Source organism: Sarcophilus harrisii, chromosome 1 (genome assembly GCF_902635505.1).
Source record: "Sarcophilus harrisii chromosome 1, mSarHar1.11, whole genome shotgun sequence".
Classification (NCBI taxonomy): domain Eukaryota; kingdom Metazoa; phylum Chordata; class Mammalia; order Dasyuromorphia; family Dasyuridae; genus Sarcophilus; species Sarcophilus harrisii.
In genome coordinates, this window is record NC_045426.1 from 259853139 (window position 1) to 259879596 (window position 26458).

At 38.4% G+C, this 26458-nt stretch overlaps 1 protein-coding gene across 2 annotated transcripts in view; it reads right to left on the reverse strand.

Annotated features, from left to right (window-relative positions):
- AMZ1 (archaelysin family metallopeptidase 1) overlaps positions 1 to 22551 on the reverse strand; it is a 49365-nt gene extending 26814 nt beyond the window's left edge. Inside the window, exons 1-3 of one of the 2 annotated variants that reach the window (XM_003761539.4) lie at positions 21907 to 22551; positions 6079 to 6778; positions 4415 to 4582 (exon numbers count right to left, since the gene is read on the reverse strand). In XM_003761539.4, the coding sequence (XP_003761587.1) occupies positions 4415 to 4582; positions 6079 to 6382 (472 nt within the window). In that variant the 5' untranslated portion in view covers positions 6383 to 6778; positions 21907 to 22551. Of the gene's footprint in view, positions 1 to 4414; positions 4583 to 6078; positions 6779 to 20660; positions 21838 to 21906 lie in introns of those variants that run through there. The other variant, XM_031941085.1, reaches the window with a different exon arrangement.
- Between the last annotated feature and the right edge of the window lie 3907 nt (positions 22552 to 26458).

Sequence of the window (26458 nt, forward strand, 5' to 3'; positions counted from 1 at the left end):
CATATATCCTGTAAATAAAAGGCTATTAAATAAAAAAAAAAAAAAAAGAAATAGTTTATCACCAGGCTGACACAGGGGAAAGATATCAAATATAAAATATAAGATATCAGATATCATATAAGAATATATAATAAGATAAAATTTATAAGATTGGTTATTGTCAGCTGATATCAATACAGTATACATATTGAATTTGGAATAAGACAAAATCAATCAGATAGCAGGGACTGAGAATAGTATCTGAAAGTATTAATTAATTAAGAGGAAAAGGACTGGGAGATCTTCCAATTTCTATATTCTCTATTTTGGTGTGTTTATCCAACCCTCAGAGACAATTCCCTTAAATCCTTAAAGGAAATGTTTTTTATCATATCTTGGAAGAAGACAGGCGAGCAGAGACTGTGAAATCTAAATGCTGGAAGAGAGGAATAAGTAACACCTTCTCCCCTCCTCTAGGCTTCCTATTGGGATCTCTCTCATAGACACAAACCCAAAGAAAAGTCAAATTCTTATACCTAAGGAACTAATTCAAGAAACACTGTAAAAGAGCTAAAAGAAAGAGAAAGGGCTATTCCTTTAGAAATACAAATAGGCTTTCTAGCTCCTTATCTAAATAATCCAATTTAAATTAAAAGAAGCTGGCCAGTTTATCAGAAAAGGGAGGCAATTTAAAACTCCATTTAAACAATCTGCCTTTAAAAATGGTAATGCTAATTTAAGGAGCATTAGCTGTGGGAAAATCAAAATATCTTACTTCACCTTTCAAGGGACTACTTAAAAATCAGAAAAACAATATAAAAAAAATTTTTTTAAATTCTCATAGATACTTTAATTATGAACATGGAACATATTTTCTTCCCACTAGAGATCCATGAGTACATTTCCTTCAAATATGCTAGGTCTTATTTTAGGATGCAGTTTACAAGCATTGTCAAGGTTTAAGGTTATTTTGAATTTTTAAGAAAATATGTATTCTTTGCTATACCACTTCTCGCCATAATAATTTTTCTTAAATACTTACGGGGAGAAAAATAGCACAGTATTATTAATGCCTTACCAAAAAAAAAAAAAAATAGGAAAAGCCTCAAAATTAAAATTTTTAAATGTTTTTATAAAAAATAAAAAATTGGGGGTGGTGAGGGTTTTGGGGAGCACAGGAAAGGAGGTATTCTGGATGCAATCTATCACTGATTTTAGGCCAATTCCAAAATGGAAATTGGAGGGGATAATTTGGTTACTCCAAATGTTTATCAGGAATTAGTGAGGGATATTAATTGTATAAAACTGTATTTGAATTTGGGAACACATGAATTGACAAAATTATTTCAAATTTTACAAAGATATATTAATCCAAATTCTAAAAGAAATCTTACCAAGTAAGCTGGGATCAGCTGCAAGCAGTGGAAGGAGCAATAAATTCTTGTAACTTGGACAGCATGGGTGTATTTGTTAACCAGTCTCAGAAGGGCTTTTCCATTTGCCCTGAGATAGTGGTGATACTGATTCAAGGAGCTTTAATGATTGGCAAGTTCTATTGAATAGGTACTAAAGTCCAATTGATAATATTTTTAGCTATAAATTTTACAATTTGTGACTAGGCATCAATGGATATTTCCATAACTGACTAATAAAAGTCTTTATATGTGTATTCCATCTATCTGGACTGTAAAATGTGCCTCAGATCTCCTGGAAAGATGGTTTTGAGAAGTGAGATTTGAAAAAAAAACCCTAAACTTAAGATGACCCAGCAATACCAAAACTTTTTTGCTTATCTAAAAAGACCTTTGTCAATTTTTCTGTAAAAACCCTCCTTAGCATAAAAATAGCAATGAAAACTTTATTGGAGATCTCTGTCTCCCTACCCTTGTCTTTGAACACTATTACTAAATAGGTTTTTTAATACTTTGCTTGAAAAAACACAGTAGGCATTATATGCAATTATTACTATATTGTATACCACTAAGATCTTCTTAATAATTTTCAGATAGCAAATTTTCTGTTTTTTGAAACAGCCCAAGTCCTGAAGATTCTGCTGGTTAAAAGATTTAACAGTAATTTTTTATGTGTGTGAATGTGTAAAAGAATGGTTGATACTTGTTCAAGTGATAATAACAATAAGATGTTTTTTATTTTTCAAGTTTATGGTGTTATGCAAAGTTGGGACAATACTCATCCATGCCATTTTTGTTTGTGTCTATGTTTGTTTCTGTGCAGAATGTCCATGTCATATGTGTGTGTAAGCTAGATTTTGGAAAGAGTCATAGGCAACTACAACTTTATGCTGTAGTAATATCTTACAGATTCTCAAAAGTTTCATGAGCAAAATATCTTAGTAAAAGTCTCAAAATTTTGAAAAAATCAATTATGGAATTTGGAAATTAGTCAAAAACAACAATAGGAAAATAGCAGTTTTAAACTAACTTTTCTTAGAATCTTATCTTGTCTGGAGTAATCTCCCACTCCAAGTGGGAGTGAGATTCTGGAGGAATTGTTGTCATCCTTATCATTATTTCCTAACTTCTCTCATATGTTCAAGTATTGTAGAAAAAGTCTTAATAGCGGTAGACTCAAAACCTGGAATGGAGTCTTACTTCTTGGCCTTTCAAAAGCTCATCAAAGGGCATACAGGACTTTAAACAATAAAAGGTAAGGAGATTCCCTCCTCTCCTCCCCTTGGACACTTAGAATAAGAGGAAGCCTTTGCAACCTGAGAACGTTAACAAAACCATTTCTAGCTCTCACATGCAGTAAGCTTTCCAAAGAAAGTCTTCCTTTTAATTCTTCATGTTTTTGTTCCCATCCTTACCCCTAAATCCAGTGTTAATCCCTCAGGACAGGGAGGAAGGCCACTTTCAATGCATAGTATGACAATAAGCAGATCCAAATCCTGCCTCAGACATTTACTAGCAGATTTGTCTGATATTTGGAAAGGGATGGGATTAAAAATTTTTTTTTTAATTTTTTTGCCTTTTTAAACATGAACTTCATAATCAACAAACATTTCAATAGTCATAGAAGAAAATTTGTATGACATTGAGAACTCACATAGTTTTTTGAAAAAGAAACTATATGTATATATAAATATATATATATATAATATACATGTACATATGTTCTATACACATACATGTAACAAGATGTGTGAATCTGGGCAAGTTCACTTAACTTCTCTCTTGAGGTGTCCTCTGTAAAATTTTTTTTTTAGTTGTTTTGTGTCCTTTGTTTTCTTTTTTTCTTTTTTTTTTTAATTATTATTATAATAACTTTTTATTGACAGAACCCATGCCAGGATAATTTTTTTACAACATTATCCCTTGCACTCACTTCTGTTCCGATTTTTCCCCTCCCTCCCTCTACCCCCTCCCCTAGATGGCAAGCAGTCCTATATATGTTGAATATGTTGCAGTAGTGTCCTCTGTAAATTGAGGAGGTTGATTTGATGGCCTCCCAAGTTCTTTTTAGTTCTAACTCTCCGGACCTAAGATCTTAGGGCTGGCCCAATCAGATGATTATTAAAAGAGAAAGAAGCAAAATCATCTAAGCAGAGGCATGCCAAATGGCAGAATATTCTCCAGGAAAACAATAACTAAGAGAGGAACATAGTCCTTTTGGGACTTTTCCCAGCCAGAGGACCAAGGTTCATATTCCACTTTCATAGTGAATTTTGTGTGTGTGTGTGTGTGTGTGTGTGTGTATGTGGTGGGGGGAGAGAGTGATTGGGATTCTCCAAACTTCACTTTAAGCATCCTATAACAATCATACAGTGAAAAGAACACTAGCACTGGAGTCAGAAGTATGACCTTGGACAAGGTCATTTGAAAAATGAAGACTTTGAACTGAAACACCTCTAGTTCTACAACTATGTCCATGTACAACTGAATGAGAGCGATCCTATCAATCAATTACAACCTCTCCCATCTGCCCTCTATCCTGTCTTCATATATAAAGTACCTTCCCTGGCCTATAATATAAAGTCCTTATATAGCATAAAATCCCTATAAAGAACCTAACCTTCAATTAGATATGTCCCTTGGAGACCAAAAACAGTAGAGATGCTCAATTACCAGCCATTCTAAGGGGATTCTTTCACTCTACTATATTCCTTGGGATATCTTATTATGAATAAGGCTTTTTTTTTTTTTAAAGTAATTACCTAGAGTAAGGGAAATAGGTACCCATCAATCTAGTTGTGGAAATTTCATTTTCCAACGCAGTAAGGGAAATAGGTACCCATCAATCTAGTTGTGGAAATTTCACTTTCCAACGCACTTAGCTTTTTTCTCCCACAAAAACAGGATTTCATCCTCTCCACTTTCCTTCTTCCACAGGGCATACAGGTCAAGAATGGCATTTTCCCTAACTGATCAGAACCAGATAATACCACTTGCAATCCTTACTCCCAATCCAAACTGACCGGCATGGAGCTGGATCTTGTCAGAGTCCCGATTATGACGGAAGCAGCAGTGGATGGAAGAGATTGGTACAGAGGGAAGGCACTTTACCCGAAGCCCCAGGAAGAAAGATTCCACACATCCTCGGAGACAGTCCAGGAGGGAACTCCCTACAGGGCCTTCACTTAGATCTAGGAAGAGAAACAGAGTGGTCAGTTTCTGTTTTGGACATACCCTGTTTGTCTGCACAGTCCAAAGAAACCGCCAATGAAGAAGACACACAATCAAGTTGCACTCATTTCATAGTCATGGTCAACTCTATAATGCAAGGTGAATTATCTACCTACAAGGATCAGGTAAAATCCAAATGGCTGGCTTTTCAGGCTCTGGCGCTTAGTGATGCTTGCCTGAGATAGAGATTCAAGTCAGTCTAGAACTTTGGAGTTAGGGTCCCCTTCTCTCTGAGTGTGGTATTGCAACAGAATTTGTTGAGCAGCTATAGCTGTCCTCCTTCTTCTCAGAGTAGCCCCCTAGCTTCTGGGTGGACACCTCTATCCAATTTAATTCAGCAACACACCTGCTGGACCAGTGTTCTCTCTCATATCTAAGATATTGCTAATACTCATTGGTTAGTGTTTCTCCATTATACCTTGCTCTAGAAGTCAAAGAATCAACAGTATTAGGAGGAGGATGGGAAGGGAGTAGGAAGCCATCACATTTCTTTTCAAAAAGTTCCTGAAACGATGCGATTTTTTCCCCCTCTCTGCCTCTCTCAGCACAGGAATAAATAAACTATCCAGCTCTCTTGCCTCCATTATTGTTATTCCCAATGGAAATTATTAACCAGATCCTGCTATTCTCCCTACGTGTTTCTCTCTATAGCTATGTCTGTGTGTGTGTGTGGTCTCTCTGTGTGTCTGTCCCTTTCTCTCTCTCTATCTCTCTGTCTTTCTGTGTGTCTGTTTCTGTGTGTTTTTGTGTTTCTCTTTATCTATCTCTGTTCCTGTGTGTGTCTCTCTCTGTGTCTGTCTCTCTGTCTCTCTCTGCCTTTGTGTGTGTGTGTGTGCCTGTCTGCCTCTCTCTTCTCCCCTCTCTGTGTCTCTCTTTCTCTCTCTGTGTTTGTCTGTCTTTCTACCTGTCTGTCTCTGTTTCTCTCTCTTCACCCCTCTTTTGTGTCTCTCTGTATCTATCTTTCTCTCTGTCTCTATCTTTGTGTGTGTGTCTCTCTTTCTTTCCCCCACTTTGTGTCTGTCTGTCTCGTTTTGTCTTTCTGTCTTTGTGTCTCTCTGTCTCTATTTCTGTCTCTCTGTGTGTGTCTGTTTTTCTATTTCTGTCTCTCTGGCTCTATGTTGGTATCTCTGTCTGTCTGTATGTGTCTCTCTGTCTGTCTCTCTCAATCTATCTATATACACATTCCCTCTCCTTTCCTCCCTCCCTCCCTCCCTCTCTCTTACTCTCCTAAGTTCTTTAAATACTGCTTGAGGCAAAATATTTTGCAGCTTAGAGACCTCAAAGTACTCTGGGTTATAACTTCTAAGAATTATAAATTACAGAAATCTTCCTCGAGGGGGGCCTGAGAGACTTTAATATAGACCTAGACCCTTTACCATCCTGACCTGTCCAGATCAGGGTGTGAAGCCTGGAGCCCAAAACCAAGTTCATCTACCCCTTCCCCAACCCAGCCTACCTATTGGCTGTAGGTAAATATGCTTCCTGCACATGCTCTGTTTCCTCCTGAGGAGAGAGTGGTAGAAGGTCTCAAAGTCCTCTGGAGCATCAGGGTGGCTCAGGAGCCAGTCAAAGGCAGTCCTGATCACCAGGGTACAGAAGAGGGTCCTCTGTGGGTTGTACGCTTCAGAGAGGAAAAGCCTCTCAGTGGTGGAAAAAGCCTTAGCATAGAGTTCCTGTAGAACAGGGTTGGTGGAGATGAGGGCGTCCTTCAAGGCCCGAGGACCAAAACTGAACTCCTCTGCATGCTTACACTGCAACATTGCTGCTGGGCAAGCCCTCAAGCCGGGAGAGCCTCAGGAGGGAGAGGGGGAGATTTAGCATCAGCAGGCACCGGCCTCAGGAGCTCACTTCATCGGGTGTTTCTTCTGAGGAAAGTCTTTGGGGACAGCAGGAGTCAGGAATGAGGTATGGCCCAACTCCTGGGTCTCAAGGTTCACTAAAAGCCTTTTTCTACTGGGAAGGGACTGTGACCCAGAGCTGCTTCTTGAGCTGATCTAAACGGCTTTAGAGAATGCCAGCAGGAAAGTACACGTTGCCAGTTAAAAGATCCTGAGGGCCTCCCAAAGGGTGCCAGGGTTCTGGTACCGGATGGATGTTGAGAATCAATAGAGGCAATAATGGGATCACAACAATATCTACCAACCCATAGGATAATCCTGCAGCAGGAGAAAAAAAAATCATGGAAACATTGTCATCATTTTTCCTGTGCAATTACAGAATAACAGAATTTTGAAATTAAAAAGTGTCTCAATAACCATTTCCTCCAACCCATAACCTGAAAGCAATTCCCACCACAATAGACTTAGCAAGTCCTTAATCAGCCTCTGATTGAAGACTTCCAAGGAAGGGGAAGCCACTACCTCCCCATGTAACCCATTCACTTTTTAAAAAATTATTTTTAATTTATGTAATAAAACAAATAGTTCTATAACATAGTACCATAAAAAGATGATTGCGTTTTATGCTTCTTAGCTCTAATTGTTAGTTTTTCCTGACACCAAGTCTACACTGTCAAATCAGTCAATAAATCTTTATTAAGCACCCACTATGTGCCAGGCACTGCTCTAAAGTAGTGAGAATATAAAGAAAGACAAAAGTGGTGACACAGTGGATAGAGGACCAGCTCCGGAGTAAGGAAGACCTGAGTTCAAATACGACCTCCAACACTTTCCCCTTACTAGATGAGTGACCCTCACTTAACCCTGATTACCTCACACAAAAACAAACAAATACTAATGAAAGATAATCCCTTTTAACACATATTTTTATCATGTTTTACATATATTGGATTACATGCCATCTAGGGGAGGGAGAAGGAAATTGGAACACAGGATTTTACAAGAGTCAATGTTGAAAAAAATTATCCTTGCATATTTTGAAAATTAAAAACTTCAATTAAAATAAATAAATAAATGATTAAAAAAAAAGAAAGATAATCCCTAATCTCAAGGAGCTCACTCACAATCTAATGGAGACAACATATGAACAATTATATGCAAATCAACAATATACAACATAAATAGAAGATGGTCAATAAAGGGAAGACACAAGAATTAAGGGAAAACAAGAAAGGTATCCTACCGGGGTCCTCAAACTACCGCCATGGGCCAGATGCAGCAGCTGAGGATGATTATCCCCCTCACCCAGGGCTATGAAGTTTCTTTATTTAAAGGCCCACAAAACAAAGTTTTTGTTTTTACTATAGTCCGGCCCTCCAACAGTCTGAGGGACAGTGAACTGGCCCCCTATTTAAAAAGTTTGAGGACTCCTACATGGTATAAATGATAAGCTTTTAGCTAAGACTTGAAGGAAGCCAGGGAAAATAGAAGGCAGAAAGGAGGGAGCAAATTCCAGGTAGTAGTAAGTAAAAATATCAAGAGAGGGAGTGTTTTTTGTAGCCTCTCTATAATTTACATCTATTCATTTTGTCTGGCTATGCCCTCTGGAGAGTAATGAAATAAATCTAATCCTTTTCCAATAAGACGTTTGGATACTTAGAGATAGCTATTACGTTTCTCCTGAGTGTTCTCTTCTCCAGGCTAAATGTCCCCAGTTCCTTAAACTCTCTCTTCTTATTTAATATATTTTTAATTATATATAAAAAACAATTTTAACATTTTTTTAAATTTTGAGTTCCAAATTTTTTCTCTCTCCTCTTCCTCCCTCCCCATTGAAGGCAAGCAATTTCACATAGATTTATACATGTGGGGTAATGGAAAATATATTTCTATGTCATTTTGTGAAAGAAAACTCAGACCAAAAAAAAAAACAAAAAACAAGAAAAGTAAAGAAAAAGTATCTTTGATCTGCATTCAGGCTCTACCAGTTCTTTCTCTGGAGATGGACAGTACCTTTCGTTGTAAGGCCTACAGAGTTGTTTTGGATCATTGTATCATTGAGAATAGCTAAGTTATTCATAGTAGATCCTCATATAATATTGCTGTTACTATGTACAATGTACTAGTTTTGTTCATTTCACTTTACATCAATTAATGTAGGTCTTTCCATGTTTTTCTGAAAGCATCCTGCTCATCATTTCTTAAAGCACAATAGTATTCCATCATAATCATATACAAAAACTTGTTCAACCATTCCAATTGATGTTCATCCCCTCAGTTTTCAATTTTTGCCACCACCAAAAGAGCTACTATAAATAGTTTCCTATGTGTAGTTTATTTTCCTTTTTGTTTTTTATCTCTTTGGGATACAGACCCACTAGTGATATTGCTTAGTCAAAGGGTTTGCATGGTTATATGGTTCTTTGGCTGTAATTCCAAATTTTCTTTCCAGAATGGTTGAATCAGTTCACAAACACATCATTATCATATTACAACAAACAACATTAGTGTTTTAATTTTTCCATATCCCCTCCAACATTTGTCATTTTCCTTTTCAGTCATTTTAGCCAATCTGAGTGTATGAGGTAATAGCTCAGAATTATTTTAATTTGCATTCTCTCATCAATAGTGATTTAGAGCATCTTTATCATATGACTGTAGATAGCTTTGGTTACTTTGTCTGTAAACTGATTATTCATATCATTTGACCATTTATCAATTGAGGAATGGCTTATATTTTATTGTTTTATTCAGCATTATATCATTTTCATTTCTCTTCCCAATTTTTCCACTATTTCTCTTGATTTTTAAAATTCTTTTTGAGTTCTTCCACAGCCTGAGACCAATTCATATTTTTTTCTTTGAGGCTTTGGATACAGGAATTTTGACTTTGTTGCTTTCTGAGTGTGTGTTTTGATCATCCTCACCACCAGAACTTTTTTTTCCTGCGGTTTGCTCATTTTCCAGCATGTTTCTTGACGTTTAAGTCTATGCTAAAGCTATGTTTCCCGAGTGAAGAGGGCATGTTCCCAAGCTTCATGTTTTCAAAGGTAATTTTGGGGATCTTTGAGTTTTTGACCCTTTTGAGAGGGTATGATCTAGGGAGAGATGTGTTTCCTACTTTCCTAGTCTGGTTTGTGAGCTACCACAAGTATTCCTTCCAAACCTGGAATTGTGATGAGGGTCTCTGCTGCCCTGCAGCTACAAGCTCTGCTGCATTAATGCTCCTTCCACTGGGACTAAGATCCAGTACTGACGCCCAGATCCAAGTATAGAGTCCTGCCCTTGGTATTGTAAATCTCCTTTTGATTTGTTGGCTGATTCCCTTACCATCTGTGGACTGAGTGGTCTGGAAACTGCCACTTCTCCCACAAATTCAGTCACCCTGGTTTGCAAAGGTCCAGTCTGCACTGGACTATGCTCCACTCTCACCCTGGTGCAACAGACCTTTCTAACCTCAGTTGCCCTGGGCTAGAAAATTATTTCACTTAGTCTTTTTGTGGGTTCTAAAATTTGTTTAGAATCATTATTTAAAAGTATTTGGAGGGCTTGTGGGGAGGATTGTTGTTTTTCCTTCGTTCTCAGAGGACTTGCTCAATTGTTGTCAGTCGTGTCTGATTCTTCAAGATCCCATCTGGGGTTTTTTCCATTGGTTTTGCCATTTCCTTCTCCAGTTCATTTAACAGATGAGGAAACTGAGGCAAACTGGGGTAAGTGACTTGCCCAGGGTCACACAGCTAGTAACTGTCTGCAGTCAGAACTCAAGTTTTTCTGACACCAGTGCTCCAGGCCAGTGCTTACTGTGTGATCCAATGTTTATCTTATTCTATCTGCCTCAGTTTCCTCATCTGTAAAATGAACTAGAGAAGAAAATGACAAACCACTCCAGTATCTCTGCCAACAAAATCCCAAATGCGATCATGAATTATTCCTATTAAGCTTGTAGTAGATCCAGATCTTTTTTTCAGATTGTGAAATTAATTTTTTGAACATAAGTTCTTATTAAGCATAATTAGAGAACTAGATGAGATAAGAAAAACATGGCACATTCCCCTATGAATTAGTTCCTCATCAAAAACCTTCAATGAATGGCATTCTATGCCAGACAGTATACAAAGGAAACTCTATAATCCCCAGCAAGACACACTGACACTGTTTTCCACAGGAGTTTTGGAGAATACACATGATCCACTTTTAAGTGTGATTCTTTCTATTCTTCATTATTTTTTATTATTTCTCAATCTTAATTCCTACCAGTCTAGTGTAGGATCTGTACAGTTTTTCACTTTTAAGATATAAATGTAGATGATATTCTTGCCTTTTTTCCAACACTGCCCTTCCCCCTCTTCCCCCAGCAGCTTGAGTAGTTGCAGCAGGAAATGTGTTTCCATGGAACCTTCCATGCCACGGGCTCCGCTGTTGCTATAATCTATACAGAATGGGTTAGTAGACACGTACAAACCCTGAAATACTGTTTATCACTCTCTTTCTTTGTCCCCATAATGCATTTAGCATTGATGGGCACCTTTACCAGCATCCTTCTCTTTTTATTTAACTACTGTGGATCCAACGGGGCCCTTTCACATGGGAAACAAGACTTTCCAATCTAATTTGTAATTACAGCGTGCATCCTCTGTGATTCTCTTCATGTCCATGACACCTTTTCATTATCTGAATTGCAAGTTTTGCTGGCCAGGGGCCCACTTGTTTACGTGGAAACTGTTGTAAGCTGCAATCACTGAAATCAAAATGGTCTTGGATTTTCATTTGTGTCACCAAGATGATGGAGATGATTGGGAAAGGAACGGGAAGAAAGGAAGACAGGGAATGGAAGAAGACAATTGCATCCACCAAAGAAATGCACAGATTCCAAAGTTTCCTGAGGCACGCAAGAGATATAAATTAAATAGTCAGAGCCATGAGTACATGCCAACAACTGTAAGCTATAAATAGGAAGATCTGAGAAAGAAAACAGCTTTTTGAACTGCTGAAATATATTTGACTGGGAGAGGACTCTTAGGAAGGAATATAAAGGAAGAAGTATAGTATGAGTGTTTCACTTTACAAGTGAGAGAATTCCTTTTGAACCTAGAGGGGTGTGTGTGTGTGTGTGTGTGTGTGTGTGTGTGTGTGTGTGTAAGGCAAAAACTAAGTTTTCTCATCCATCCCCTGCTTCCCCACACCATACCAGTGCCTTTTGATAACATAACAAAGAAATGAGGAAGAATAGTGAAAAAGGAAGCTATTAAAGCATGACTTTGGAGACCCATTCCAATTCTTTCTCAGCCCCTCAACTTAAGGAGATAATGACAAAAAGGTATTACACAACCAAAATATTCACATAAGTACTACTTTGCAATAGCAAAAATATGGAAATAAATTATGTGCCCCCAAAATGGAGATAAGTAAACAAATTGTGATGTGATAAAAGAAAGTAAAGCATATGTAACTGAATGATAATGAGTATTAAACATGAAGAATTACAAGAAATAGAGGAAGGCTTGTGTAAGCTAAAAATAAAGAGTAAAAGAAAGTCTAAAGAATTTTCTCTCTCTCTCTCTCTCTATATATATATATATAGATATAGATATAGATATAAATATAGATATAATTTAAATTAAAATATTAAAAGGCAAAAAAACTCAGATTAAATACAATAGACAATGCTGATTGCAAATTATTAACAATAAACCATAGAATGGAAAGGTTTGTCTTTTAAAGAGACTGGCAAGTGGTATTCTAGGAGGATCCTGGATCAAGTTTGAATCATGACCAATGGTTCTCCATTTTTTTGAGTAAACCACAGAAAACCCAAGTTTTTAAAGGATTGTGATTTTTCCACGCTTATTTTCATCCAGCTGCTTCAGAATCTATTTCTTAGTAATCAAGTTTTGTCCATCAGGTATGCAAAATTCTTGATACTTCCAGGAATGAGGAAGAATGAGAAAGAAGGAAGAAGGACAGGATAAGTTTCTAAAATATTTTATGAGTTACATCTAAAATGGGCTTCGAGTTTGGGATTATTTAAATATTTTTCATCTTTCGTATAGCCATTATTTTATAGATGGGGGGAAAATGACGGCCCTGAGAGGATTATGAGATTAGGGGCTTAGAAGGAAGGAGGCCTAGAGGGGGCAGTCACATAGGTGATAAATAGCAGAACCAAAATAAATAATTTTGCCAAAGTCAATGCAAGGACCTCACAAATCTATTTAGATTCCCATCCTAAGCCCATCTATTAGGCAATACTGCCTCTCTGTTAATGTATAAAGACTGTATTAGGCTTGAACTAAGCCAACCTTACTTTTTCAAGTAATTCTTAAAATGTTCTCTCTTCCCTATTTCTAACATTTGGATCATTCTAAGGAACACTTTTTACTTTATTTTGTACCCTATTTCACCTTCTTTGTATCCTGTTTCAATGTGGAGACCTGCAGAAGCCATTAAACCATGCCTTAGAGGACCCCTTTCAATTCTTTTCCACTCCCCTTAATCTTTCCATTTCTTTTTCCATTCTAAAACATTTCATTCCCTGTAAATACCCAAGGATTTATGAAGTGTGTTGTAGAAATGCCTACTCAGTATATATTAGCTACTTTCTATAATTAGAGAAGCAGTGTGGTATAATAGATAGCTTATGGTACTCATAACCCTGAAGACCTGCGTTCAAATCCTTCCACAGATACATAACTAGCTCTATCAATATGAATCAATCATTTCTTTTATCTAAGCTTGAGTTTTCCATCTTTCAAGTGGATTAATAATAACATAATTAAATAAATATATAAATATATAAAAATATAACAGATAATAGTAGTATAATAAATACGTAACATAATAAAACCTACCTCCCAGTATTGTAAAAACCAAGTGAATGTCTGTAAATTCCTTTGCAAACCCCAGAATCTTATGGAAATGCTAGCTATTATTGTCAAATATTATTTGATAAAAATAATTGTAATCATTGATAAAATGCTATTTATTTCACTTAAGACCCATTGTCTCACTCAAAAAAAAATGATGTCTTTTTCCTTGGTTCCCTAGTGGGGAGGTGAGGGAGAATTCTGAAGCAAGCATTTAAGTAATTACTATGTGCCGGGCACTGGTCTAATCATTTTACAAATATTATTAATATTTTCTCATGGTAAGTCTCCCGTAAGATTCACTGATAAATCTGAAGAAGCAAGCCACGTGCTCTATCATCTTTTCAGTTTCTCTTATTATTTGTATCATCTGGTTTTAACTCAAGTCTTTTACCAATTCATCTTCCCCTCTACCCCTGAATCTTCCTCTCACTCAGTCTGGAAATGCAGCAACAACTCATGGACCTGATCTACTACTGACTGGCCCAGGAGCTTTGACCTACTCTGTTTCTAATTTAGATGCAATTACCCTTCCTTAGAGACCTGATGGCCCATCCCATCTCCTGAAGGTGCTAGACTTACTGGGGACATTTGACTTGCTAGAACTCCCCCGCTGAAGAGGCCCCAAAGCTTCAGACTTAGCAGCTGCAGGAATAAAAGTCCTCTTCCACCATAACTCACTGGTCCCAGCATATCCATGTATCTTATTCAACTTGGTTTCTAGCCCAGTTTCTGACCGTATGTTTTCCCTTGGACTTGGAATGCTTGGTACTCTTTCTTTCTGGATCTCTTATCTCAGAGGACTGCCCACTGACCTTCCGTAGGAACACCATCCTGGCCACAGGGAAACCTTGACAGAAAGGAGGTGTAAGTCCCTGTGGAGAAGACTAGCAGACTTCACCCACAAGTGGATAACCTTGTCCCTCCCTGCCTGCACCCTAAGTTCCTATCTCAGACCCTAACACATAGTCTGGGAATATAGGCAGAATGTATTTTAAATTAACATCTCACCATAAGCCCCAGCTGCTGAGGACTCTGAGGCTGATGCATTGCCTGGGGTTTGGAGTTCTGGGCTGTATTAGGGCTAAAACCAATCTGTGTTTGCATTAAACCCCCATTGTGGGGGAAAGAAGGGGAGGACCAAGAAGGAGGCATCCTAAAGAAGGGCAAATGGTCCAGGTCAGAAAAGGAAGAGGTCAAAGCTTCCAGGAGGATGGGAAGTGTGAAGGCCATGATAATTCCTGTCTGTGTGAAACAGGAAATCTACTCTCCAGAAAGACATTTGAAGCCAATATGGTCATCCTGATGTTATGCAATGTGATGAATAATGTCATTTGAATGTAAATTATGTAGGCTCCTTTTTACTATAGACAGAACTATCTCCTCAATGGTAGATGTAAATGTGGCAATTTGGGAGTGCTAATTTATGATTAGCACAGAGATCCTTTGACAGAAGGTAGAACAGGAAGGGGGCAAACAAGTTGGTGCCCATATGGCTGGATCCAGGAAATAGCAAAGAAATAGACTAAAAGTGATGGTAAGAAAAAAAATTATAAGACAATACAAGAAAGAATTGAACATATATTTCCAAACCAGGTTGGGTTAGCTCAAAGAAAAAAACATGTAGGTACATATGGTATTTGCCCAGTAGATCTTTCCCTTTCCCTTGTGTGTGTGTGTGTGTGTGTGTGTGTGTATATATATATATATATATATATATATATATATATATGAATGATGAGGAATTCAGGGAATGCAGGGTGACTCTTTAGATAGTGGTGGGAGCACACAGAATTAGAAATTATAGGCTCTGTCACCAATTTGGCTTATCTAAGCCTATTTTACCTATTTATAAATGCCTGCCCTTACTACCTTACACATTTACTGGAAAAAGAGTTTTACCCCAATGCATCATAATCTTTTCTCCAAAAGAGATCTGATTCAGTTTATATACACACATATATACATGTATGTTTATGCATATATACTCATATATATGATGTGTTATACTATATATATATAACATAGTATATAATAATTACATCTATGTCATTGTTCAGTCATTCCAGTTATATCCAACTCTTCATGACTCCATCTGGGGTTTTCTTAGCAAAGAAACTGCAGGGGTTTGTCATATTCTTTTCCAGCTCATTTTACAGCTGAGGAAACCAAGGCAAATAGAGTCAAGTGATTTGTCCAGGGTCACACTGCTAGTAAGTGTCTAAGACTGGATTTGAATTCAGGTCTTCCTGACTCTAGGCCTGGTATTCTATTTGCTGTACCCCAAGCTGTATATATATTTATTTCAGCCACTTATTATTATTATATTTTATTATATATTAATATTATTTCATAATATCCAATTTCATGTCCAAATTCAGACAAACCTGACTCAAATCCATCTACAAATACCAAAATTTTCATTTTACACATTTGGAAATTTATACATTCATGCAGTGGAAAAAGCTCTGGCTTTGGAGTCAGAAGACATGATTTTGAACCCCAGCTCTGCCATATACAATCCATGTGACCCTACAGCATGAGCTTCACCAGCTCTTACTCTTCTCACCTGAGATTGTACTAAGGTTCCTTAGGTCCCTTACAGCTCTAAATCTCTGATGTTATGATCCCACATATATGGTGCAATTCAATCTTTATTTCTGAAGATAGGCAACATAAATGTTTGCTTATGCAATTTTGCTAGCAACAAGACCCTACATTTAAATGTGTCTCAATTGTGCTGAGTTGAGTATTGTCTCATCACAATTAAGAGTTACCTCAAAATCATTATCTTAGTATTTTAGCCAACTACAAATTATTCCTTCTATCATCAAAAGTAAACCTATAAATTATTCTCTTTAGATCATAGTATTCTCTTCTGGAGACCACTGGTGTTCTCTAGGGCAGCCAGATTTGGGAATGATAGCACCATAATTGGTGGGTACTTAAGAAATAAGAAATAATACAGGTTGGTTTGAATACTTAGAGGGGCTGATTGTCATGTTCCTTCAAGAAAAAGAAAAAAGACTTGTTCAACAAGATAAATATGGAAATATATTTAAAAGAATTACACATATCAGATTACTTGCTGTCTTGAGGAGGGGAGAAGTAAGGAAGGAAAGGAGAAAAATTTGGAACACAAAGCCTTACAAAAATAAATGTTGAAAATTATCTTTACATGTATTTGAAAAATAAAATGCTATTGAAAATTTTAAAAAGAAAAGAAGTATAACACAGCCACTGGTGATTTTTGTTGTTGTTTGGTCGTTTTTAACTTTTATTGATCCCATTTGTGGTTTTCTTGACAAAGATACTGGAATGGTTTGCCATTTTCTTTTCCATCTCATTTTACAAATGGGGAAACTGAGGCAAATAAAGTTAAGTGACTTGGCCAGGGTCACACAGCTAATAAAAGACTGAGATCATATTTAAATTTAAGTCTTCCCAATTCCAGACCCAAGTCTCTATCTACTGTGCCACACAGCTGCTCAGATAATATCTATAAGTCAGGATCATAGGTTTCTATATGTCAAGTCCCCAACCAGTGGACTATCTGAGAAGATTTTGAGGCATTCCCTCAAAGATCTTTAAGTTGCTAATTGCCTTTCTGAAGTTTTATATGATGTGAACAGTCATTTCCTTTCCTCAGTTATATTCAGGGACTTTCCTGTCAATGAACCTATAACTAAAGTAGAGTAGCTTGGACTTTGCCTCAAAATGCTGATATGGAAGGGAGACATACAGTTCTTCTGAACTGTCCCAACACTCTTCATGGTCTTCTGTTGCCTGTATAATACAACTCTGGTCTCTTGTGTCCCCTAATCCCCTTTCCTAGTGTGATTGTATCTGTGATTATATAACTGTGCCTCTGCCATATAACTATCAACAGGCTAACCGTCTCATGTGCTGTTTCCTCTTTTTGCATTAAGAATTCCTGCTAAGTGAAGTGAGCAGAACCAGGAGATCATTGTACCCAATGCAACATCAATATTTTATGATGATCAATTCTGATGGACATGGTTCTCTTCGACAATGAGATGATTCAAACCAGTTCCAATGATCGTGTGATGAAGAGAGCCATCCTCACCCAGATTGGGGACTGTGGGAACTGAGGGTGCCTCACAACATAGCAATTTTACTTTTTGTTGTTGTCTGCTTGCACTTTATTTTCTTTCACATTTTTTTTTTCCAGGCTTGATTTGATTTTTCTTATGCAAGATAATTGTATAAATATGTATGCATATATTGGATTTAACATATATTTCTACCATGTTTCACATATATTGGACTACTTGTCATCTAGGGAAGGGAGTGGGGGAAGGGGGGGAATTGGAACACAAGGTTTTGCAAGGGTTAATGTTGAAGAATTATCCATGCATATGTTTTGAAAAATAAAAAGCTTTAATAAAATAAATTTTAAAATTTTAAAATGAAAGAATTCCTAGTTACATACACACACTTTCCTGCCCTCAGACTTTCATCATTAGCAAGACTCCTACAAAGTAATTCTTCCTTTCCAAAAAGCCATGTTCCAAAACTGTTATGTGCATGCATACTATGAACTCTAGACTAATCTTCAAAGCTGTCCACATTTCCTTTCTGGTCTTTTGTTCCCTGGGAAGTTGTTAATAACATCCACAATACAGATGAGGGGCACTGATGTGTGAATGTGCCAGTCATGAAGTAAAATAAGCAACATTAACCGAACCAATCAAAAGAAGGGAAAGCTCAGTTCCACATGCCCCTCAGCCCCCAGTATCCAACCATGAGCTCAGAATGCTCAGTCAAGTAACGCCCTGAGCTGAAGCCCAGAGCCCTCTGAAAGAAGCATTGATCTCTAGTGGGCAAGTTAGGTAAGTTAGCTGACAGAGAGACTTCATGCTGCAATGGGAAGACTCTCTTGTCCATCAAGTGACAAACCCCACCTTTGACCTTTACTACTGGGCTTTGGTTTCCTCATCTCATGGGAGTTGGAGTAGATAAATCTCTTCTGAAGTCCCTGCCACCCTGGATCTATGATTCTCTCTGTCTCTGTGATAGAATTGGGTTAGCAAAGGAAGGCTAAAGCTGAAAGCAACAGCTTTGATCAATTGGATTCTTCCTAGAGAAATGTTGACAGAGAAGGAGCACCTGTTGGAAAGAAAAATGCCTACAAGCTTGTAGAAGTGCACGCTCACAGTGTTTTGAGAAAAAAAGTTGACCAGCCACGACAGTCTGTGTGGAAGACCCTCCTGGCTGACCACAGCCTGTCTCACTCCTTTCATGTGTAGGATGATTATTTCAAGGCAGGCTTTGCTCTGTTCCCAAGACCCAAGGTACTAGAAACTTGTCTAAATCTTTCCAAAGGGACTGTGATCACAATTGATCCTGGTTATTAAGGAAAATCCTTTCCTATCAGAGACTGCCTGAACCTCTTATCTTGCCAGGTCATTTCTCCAGGAAACAGTTTGTGGGATTGAAACAGATGCTGGATCTGTTGTGAATATAAAGACTTTCTCTTTGTCAGACACTGTTCTGGGCTTGGGAAGGTCCTCTGGGAGACATATTTGTGTTTGTCTGTACTCACATTCAGGGGTGGGACAATTTACCTGCTGTCTCTGCTCTACACCAGCCTATTTATCTTGGAAATGGCTGTGGGAGGATGGTGTTTGCATTAGAGAACTAAACAGAAAATGGGAATTTCCAATGTGTAGCTTGTGTTCTACAGAACCCAAGCCACTCTTGGCTATTCCTAGCCTCTCTTTGCATGTTGCTCTTTTGCAAAGTGCTGGAAAAATCTTATATACATAATGTTTGTTTTTGACTGAACCACTTCATTGGTATCAGATATGGTGGAAAATATTATCTCTAGCTTCAGCGATTCTTTGCTCAAGTGATCAATCAAGTCACTGGCAAACTTTTCTTCAGGCCAACTTTTCCATCCTTGTTTTATTATGCAGAGGGGGAAACTGTTCTCTTGTTCTTTCCCCTGCCAGAAAGACTAGAAACACCCATCGTTGGGTGTTCTATGTGCCCAGCATGGAGTGCACTGTGGGTAGGGACTATCACTTCACTGCAATAAAGGAAGTGCATCATTGGGTAGGAAATCAAGGTCAAGTTGTTCTGAATCACTATAGCTTAGGTCACTTTGCTCTTCTCCATATGACTAGAGAGATGCCACAGCCTCCCAACAAAGAAATCACACTGTTTCTTTTTTAACAATTTATTCTGATTAAGCTTTGAAAATATCGTTGCAGCTGCATAAAGCTATTCACAAAGGGATTTCTAAGCACTAATAGACAATCATTGGGCTTTGTGAAGATGCCATATACAGAGAAGAGTATTTGGGGATAAGACACTCAGAAGAATAAGAAAGTAAATAGAAAGATTAAATGGACTTCTCCAAGGTCATACAGATAGAATGCCTGTGTTTTCGGTAAATGTTTGTGGAAAATTTCCACTTCTATTTTTCTTAACTCTAACCACTGTACCTCACTCCTTTCGATGTTATCATCCTAGCAGGAGAAGTAAGGAAGGACATTTGTTCGTCTTTTGTAGCATTTTAAAAGTTTGTCTCCCTTTAGAAACTAAAATTTCCCCTTTTTTTTTTTTTTTTTTTAATTTTCACTTGTGTGTAGGGGGAAGGGAGGTGGAGGGAAAATGGATATCAAAAGCCCAGTTTGCAATAAACAAACCACGTTGACTTGCATGAGATTTCTGCCTTTTCCAGTCAGACACAGAATCTCCTGATTGGAAGGGACCTTGTAAAGATTTTTAGACATATATTCCACCTCCCCTGCCCTCAGACAAGACCACAGCCCAGGCAAATGAAAATTATCCCATTTTCACATGTCTTCAAAGAGATTCCATAAGCACCCTTGGTGACTAGCTTCAATATGAACCCAGAAAAGTAATTTTTTTTTTTTTTTTTTTTAATGAAAGGTCTAACCTAAGTCTCGTTTGCTGTCTGTTCCCTCTCATCTTGAAGATTTATCTCACACATAGAGGCACGCACTAACCCGTGACATAGAGGAAATGCCCCTTTTCTTCCCTCTGAACTTAATTGGCTCAAAGCTGGGAAGGGTTTCAAAGTATCCTCACCCAGCCCTGAATCCTCCTCTCCCGCCCCTGGCGGAGCCCCCTTGAATTTCCAAAACATACACAACTTCAGGGTTTCCCTGACAATTCTGGTACTCTGAAGCTAGAAAAGGGGGGGGGGGGGGGGAAAAAAAAAAAGAAGAAAACGAGAGGAAGGGAAAAAAAACCAAATCACAGCACTGCACCAAAAAGTCCTCCATTCTAATCTAGCTTAAGTGAAGAAGAGGGAGGGAAAAAAAAAAAAGAAGAAAACTCCTTACCTCCTCTCCAAAGTATTTCATTTCTGCCTGGAGATCTTTCAAAAAGTAACTGGTATTTCTGTGGATCTCTCCATTCCGGGGTGTGGCTCGCAAGTAGGCGGCTTTGGGGGTTTCTTTGGCCCCAATTCTGGAATCTGCCGCCCCACCCCTTCTTATAATTCGCTGTGTATTAGCATCCAGGCTTTTTCAAAGGCACCAACTGCAGCATCTTTATGAGAAGATCTCAGTCCTGCGAGGGGCATCCCCCTTCTCCCGTGGGAGAGCCTCCCTTTCCCTTCACAGCGTGGGATTGCTATGATCTTCCGGGCAGCTGCCGTGTTTTCCAGGCTACTCTACTAACCAGCCAGCATCCCTTGCCCCTTCTCCCTCCGAATAGCCTGTCTGCTGTGTCTCCGACACACGTACACCGGGAATTTGGGAGCCCTTTCCCGACAGTTGTTCAAAAAGCATGAATGCACTGCAGCAGATCCCCGAAAACCCAAACAAGCACGAGCCCGGGGGAGGGAGCGGAGGGTGAGGGAGAGGAATCTGCCCTTAGACGTTTTCCTTGGGGGAAAAAACCAGGCTGTCCTGCTCGGCTTGGGCCAAGGCGAGGAGCATCCCTACCCCTCCCGGGCGAGAGAGCAAGCAGCCTGCATCCCTAGTTTGAACAGCAGCACCTGCTTTTAACCGGCATGCCCCACTGAACTCAAGTTGCCTCACTCAAAGCTCTGGAGGGCATCACCTTGACCAACTAGTTGCCTTCTACCTCAGATTGGGAAAAGGGGGGAAAAAACCAATCAACCAAGCCCATAGACACCACATAATCTCCTTCTCTACCCCAGCCCCCAATTCCATTTTCAGATCACTTTGTCTCGTCTCCTTTTTACCCTTAGGATGGAGTTGATCTAACTTCAGCTAGTTCTCAAGCATTTCCAGTGAGGGAGTGCACGTCTGGAGTTAATCCGTCCCTAGAGAATTGGGTTTTAATTTCTCCACTAAGCTCTTTTTTTTTTTTTTTTTTTTTTTCTTTTGGCAGGCTCTCTCCTTTCTGTTGGAGTCTCTGGCATTTTGATTGTTCTCTCTCTCTCCCCACGTCTATTGATCAGAAATCAACTCTGGCTCCCTTACTCTCTCCCTCAATCCAATCTTCTCCCCATTTGATGCAACAAGCACACGCCGGCGAGAACTTGTCAGACTGCTCCCCACCTCCTCCCCATTCTGCCCCTTCCCCCTCCCCGCCCCCCAGCGCCTTGGCTGGGCTTACCTTGAAAGCAACCGTTCCTCCCGCAGAGACTCGGCTTGTTTGTTGGAAGAGGTTGGAAGAGAAACGTGTGTGTAGTTGGTATGTGAAAGGAAAATCAGGGAGGTTTCACCGTGACGTCAGCACAGCAAGACAAGATTACAAGAGACAAGGGCAGCGATAAAGGCAGGAGAAATAAACAGTGTGATCAGAGGGGAGAAGAGGGGTGAGCTTGGAGGCGAGAGGGAAAAAATAACACGTGCCAGGGAGGTTGTGGTCATGGAAAAACATGTTCGCCAAAAAAGAGGGGACTGGGGTGGGGAAAAGACAGGAGACACCTCTGTCCCTTAACTTGAAGAGGATTCTTTATCCTCTTCCCCACTCCCTGTCTTCCTGACCTATGAAATGAATGACAGGAGGGTAATTGGGACTCTTACCAAATTGTTGCCAGAGCTCTGTAATCTGTCCAAACTGTTTGAGGACCCTTTTCCTTCTTTTCTCCTCTTTCCCCCAGTCCAGCGGGAAGCACCCCTTCCCTCCCGCTTTAGCAATCCAGCATCTGGGAAGTCAAATATTATTAAGTATGAGTCGATGTCAAATTGGAGGACAATTCCTCTCAAAGAAATAGAACTAGTAGGTTTTCTTCCCTCTCATTAGAAGTAAGCTTGCTGCAGAGAGTGTATTTCATCAGTTTTTATGCTTCTCCAGAAAAGATCTCTGGGATTTGATTGTCTCACTTTACTCCCAGAAGAACAATCTAGTGTTTTCCCCCTCATAGTGCTGAGTTTGGAAAGGGTTCCACCTAAGCTGTTCCCTGTTTGTATTCTTTCCATAAGTTAATGCTTCCAAAAGAAGGAAAAGCCAAAGGAAATTGAATATGATTTACAGGGCTTTTTCAATTCCACCTACCAAATGAAATGAGGATCTCACTGCTTTGGAATAGTCACCCAGAGAAATCTCTCACTAAAATATAGCTTCCTTTCAAATTCAAGGACTTTGAAGAAGTAGGAATTAAGCCAATGAGCCTTTTGCTGGACCACTCCCATGCAGGGTGTGGGAGAATGCTTAGGGTGGGGCTGACTCTATCCAGGACTATGCTGAAGCTTTGAAGTTCTTGAGATAGATTTCATAGAAAATACATTCCCCTTTCTGAAAGGATCACAGAGAGGTTGGTAGATTCACATTCAGCTGCAAGATTAAGGACAAAATTAAAAAAAAAAAAAAAAAAAGATTAAGGACAAAATAAACAAGTAGGTCCAGATTCTGGTCCCTGCTTCCACTCTGTGGCTAAAATGGACAAACACAGGAGGAGATGATAGGTCCTTATTTTTATATCAAAGTCCATGAAAGACTCAGTATCTGGCTAGCAGGAAGGACAAGTGATTAGTTACCAGCTGAGTAGCAGATAACAAAAACTGAGATTGCTATAGCCTAGAGTGGTTTAAGAAAATGGGATTTGAGAATGTGTCTAGTTTATAATACTGAGGAAAAGTGGGTGGGAAGAGAAAGTGAGCAAGGTGTTGGGGATGGGAGGGAAGAACTGAGTAAAGACTTGGAAGAAAGCTTTCTTCCAAGAAAGCACAAAGTGTATTTCAAGAATGGTGAAAACACTTGGTGTACTGGCTAGAGAAATCACAAAGGAGATCAGTGGGGAGATATGACTGGAAATGTAGATAATTCCTAGTAAGGAAAGAACATCAAAGCATCTTGACCGACTCTTGAACCATTTTTTTTTAAAGAAATTTCATGCCCGGCAGCAAATGAAAGGAGTTCAGATTTAATTTGTTATCAAAAAGGAAGAAATCCAGAACACACATGAGCTTACAACATTTTAAAATTATTAGTTATAAATTACAGTTATGCAGAGAGTAATGAAAAAGTCATTGGAGGTAGTATGATTGGAAACAGTTATCTGGGAGTGGTCTGATCTGTGGCAGTCCTGGAAATCATCACTTTGCATTTCTGGGAATTCTGTAGCTTCAAGTGGACAGTACCTGAAGGGTTTACTGGAACCTTCAATAGAGATTCTTCACTTTTAATAGGAAAGTGAACTTACATGGAAACGAGAACTTCAAAAACGAATGCTAAGATAAAGAGATTTAACTTTGTTCAGAGAGAGCAATGAGACAGACATCGAAAGGTTTTAACCAAGAAGGTGGTGAATTCAGGAGATTACTTTATATCTTGTATGATTTAGGAGAAGGAGTGGAGACTGAAAGCCACAGGCAACAGTTAGGCATCTATTTCAGTAATGCATATGAGTTTGAATTTAGGCAATGGCAGCAGGATTAAGGAGAGAAAGGAGAGAAGGGGGACATTTTGGAGATTTTTTATTTTGCTTTCATTGTTTTTTTTATATTTTTATTTTTATTTATTCTGGTAAATATTTCCCAATTACATCTTTATTATTTTTAAAAGTTTTGAGTTCCAAATTCTCTCCTTCCCATGTTTTTCCATCCTGTCCCCCATTTGAGAAGGCAAGCAATTTGATATCAATTATATATGTGAAGTCATGCAAAACATATTTTCAAATTAGCCATGTTGCAAAGGAAAATGCAAAAATAAGACAAAAAATGCTTTGGTCTACATTCAGAGTTCATTATTTCTCTCTCTGGAGGTAGATAGCATTTTTCATCATGGGTTCTTTGGAATTGTTTTGGATGATTGTCTTGATTAGAGTAGCTAAGTCTTTTACAGTTGATCATCTTTGTAATATCGCTGTTACTCTCTACAATCTTCTCCTGCTCTGCAAACTTCACTTTGCAAGAGTTCATGTAAACCTTCAATAGGAAATATTTTGAAGGAAGAATCAACAGTGGGGACTAATTTGATAAGGGTAACAAAGAAGGAGGAAAAATAAGAATCAATCCAAAGTCCTCACAGAACCAGATAATTTTAAAGGGAGTCTCAATGGCAATTTAGTCCAACTCATAACCATATTTAATAAGTTCTCATCTAGCCTCTATTTTCCATTGAAAGGGATCCCACCACCTTCTCAGGCAGTCCATTCCACTTTTGGACAATTAATTTTTAGAAAGTTTTTCCTGATGTCAAAACTAAGTTTTTTGTGACTAAATTCCAATATTGTTCCAAGTTCTTCCTTCTGGAGCTAGATAGAGCAGACATGCTGTTTGTTCTCCCCTTCTGTCTCTTCCTGCCTCCTCTCCCAAAGTTTCCTTTTTTCCAGGCTAAACATTCCTAGTTCAACTTTGGATTTTATTATATAACTTGAATTGAAGATTCTTTCCCATCCTGGTAGCTCTTTTCTGGATATTCTCCAGTTTATAAATGTTCTTCTTAAATTGAGGCATCAAGAACACATGCTACTTTAAATGTGGTATGATTAGGGCAGAGGACAAAGACTCACTTCCTCATTCCTTGAATCTATTCCTCCCTCCATGTGAGAGTACATCAGCTGCTACTTCAGACTGCAGAATCATAGTGAACTTTAACAAACTATTATCTAACTACACCTGAGGGTCTTCCTCTTCCAGATTGAATTTTTTTTTGAGTGGGTAAAAGAGGCCATTCTTTCTGTCAATTCTTACCTAATCTTAATCATTAACTGGGTTGCCTCAGTCAAACTGAAACTCATTGAAGACCTTAGTTTAAGGTCTCCCCCTGCATCCAGTGCCATCTTCAGTCATCCCGACCTATATCTTGCCATTGCACCCAGATGACTCTGGAGGAGAAAGTGAAATTGGTGACTTTGCATAATCCATCCTCACTTAAATCCAACTCACTAGCCTAAAGTCATGGTCCTCTTCCATAATAAAGAGTGAACAACAGTATTATGCTTCTACTTCCATGTACTAATGAAGCTGATTTTTTAAAAATTTAAACATGAAACCTTACAATTATCCCTATTGAATGGCATCTTCTTAGTTTGAGCCCAGTTCTGTAGCTTGTTAAAATGTTTTGGGATTCTGAATCTGTGATACAATGTATTAGCCATCTCTTCCAGCTTATGTCATCTGACTAATCAAGGGGCATGCTATCTACTTCTTTATTCAAGTCATTGTTAAAAGTGTTAAACAGCACAGAGTCTTGGTATAATCCACTGCAGAATTCTAAATTAACAGTGAACCATTAACAACTACTTTTTGAGTATGGTCATTCAACTAATTCCAAATTCATCTAATCATATTATCATATTTTCTACATTTTTCTCTTTTCTATAAGAATAACAAAACACTATCAAATGTTTTGCTAAAATCTAAGTAAACTATATTTACTGTCAATCAACTAATAATAATAATAGCTATTAAATTAACATTTTCTAAGTCTCTATTATATGGCAGGTACTCTGCTAAGCCACTGACAATACAAAGAAAGGTACAAAAATACAGCCCTCGAGAATTTATAGTCTCATGGGGGAGACAATACATAAACAATATGCAAACAAAATATACAGCATATATTAATAAAATATGTACGGGATAAAATAAATATACAGGGAAAGCACTAAGGTTAAGGAGGACTAGGAAATGAAAATCATAGGTTTACTAGTTTAATAGCTCTGCCAAATAATGAAACAAGGTAAATCTGGCATTACTTGTTCTTGATGAAGCTATAC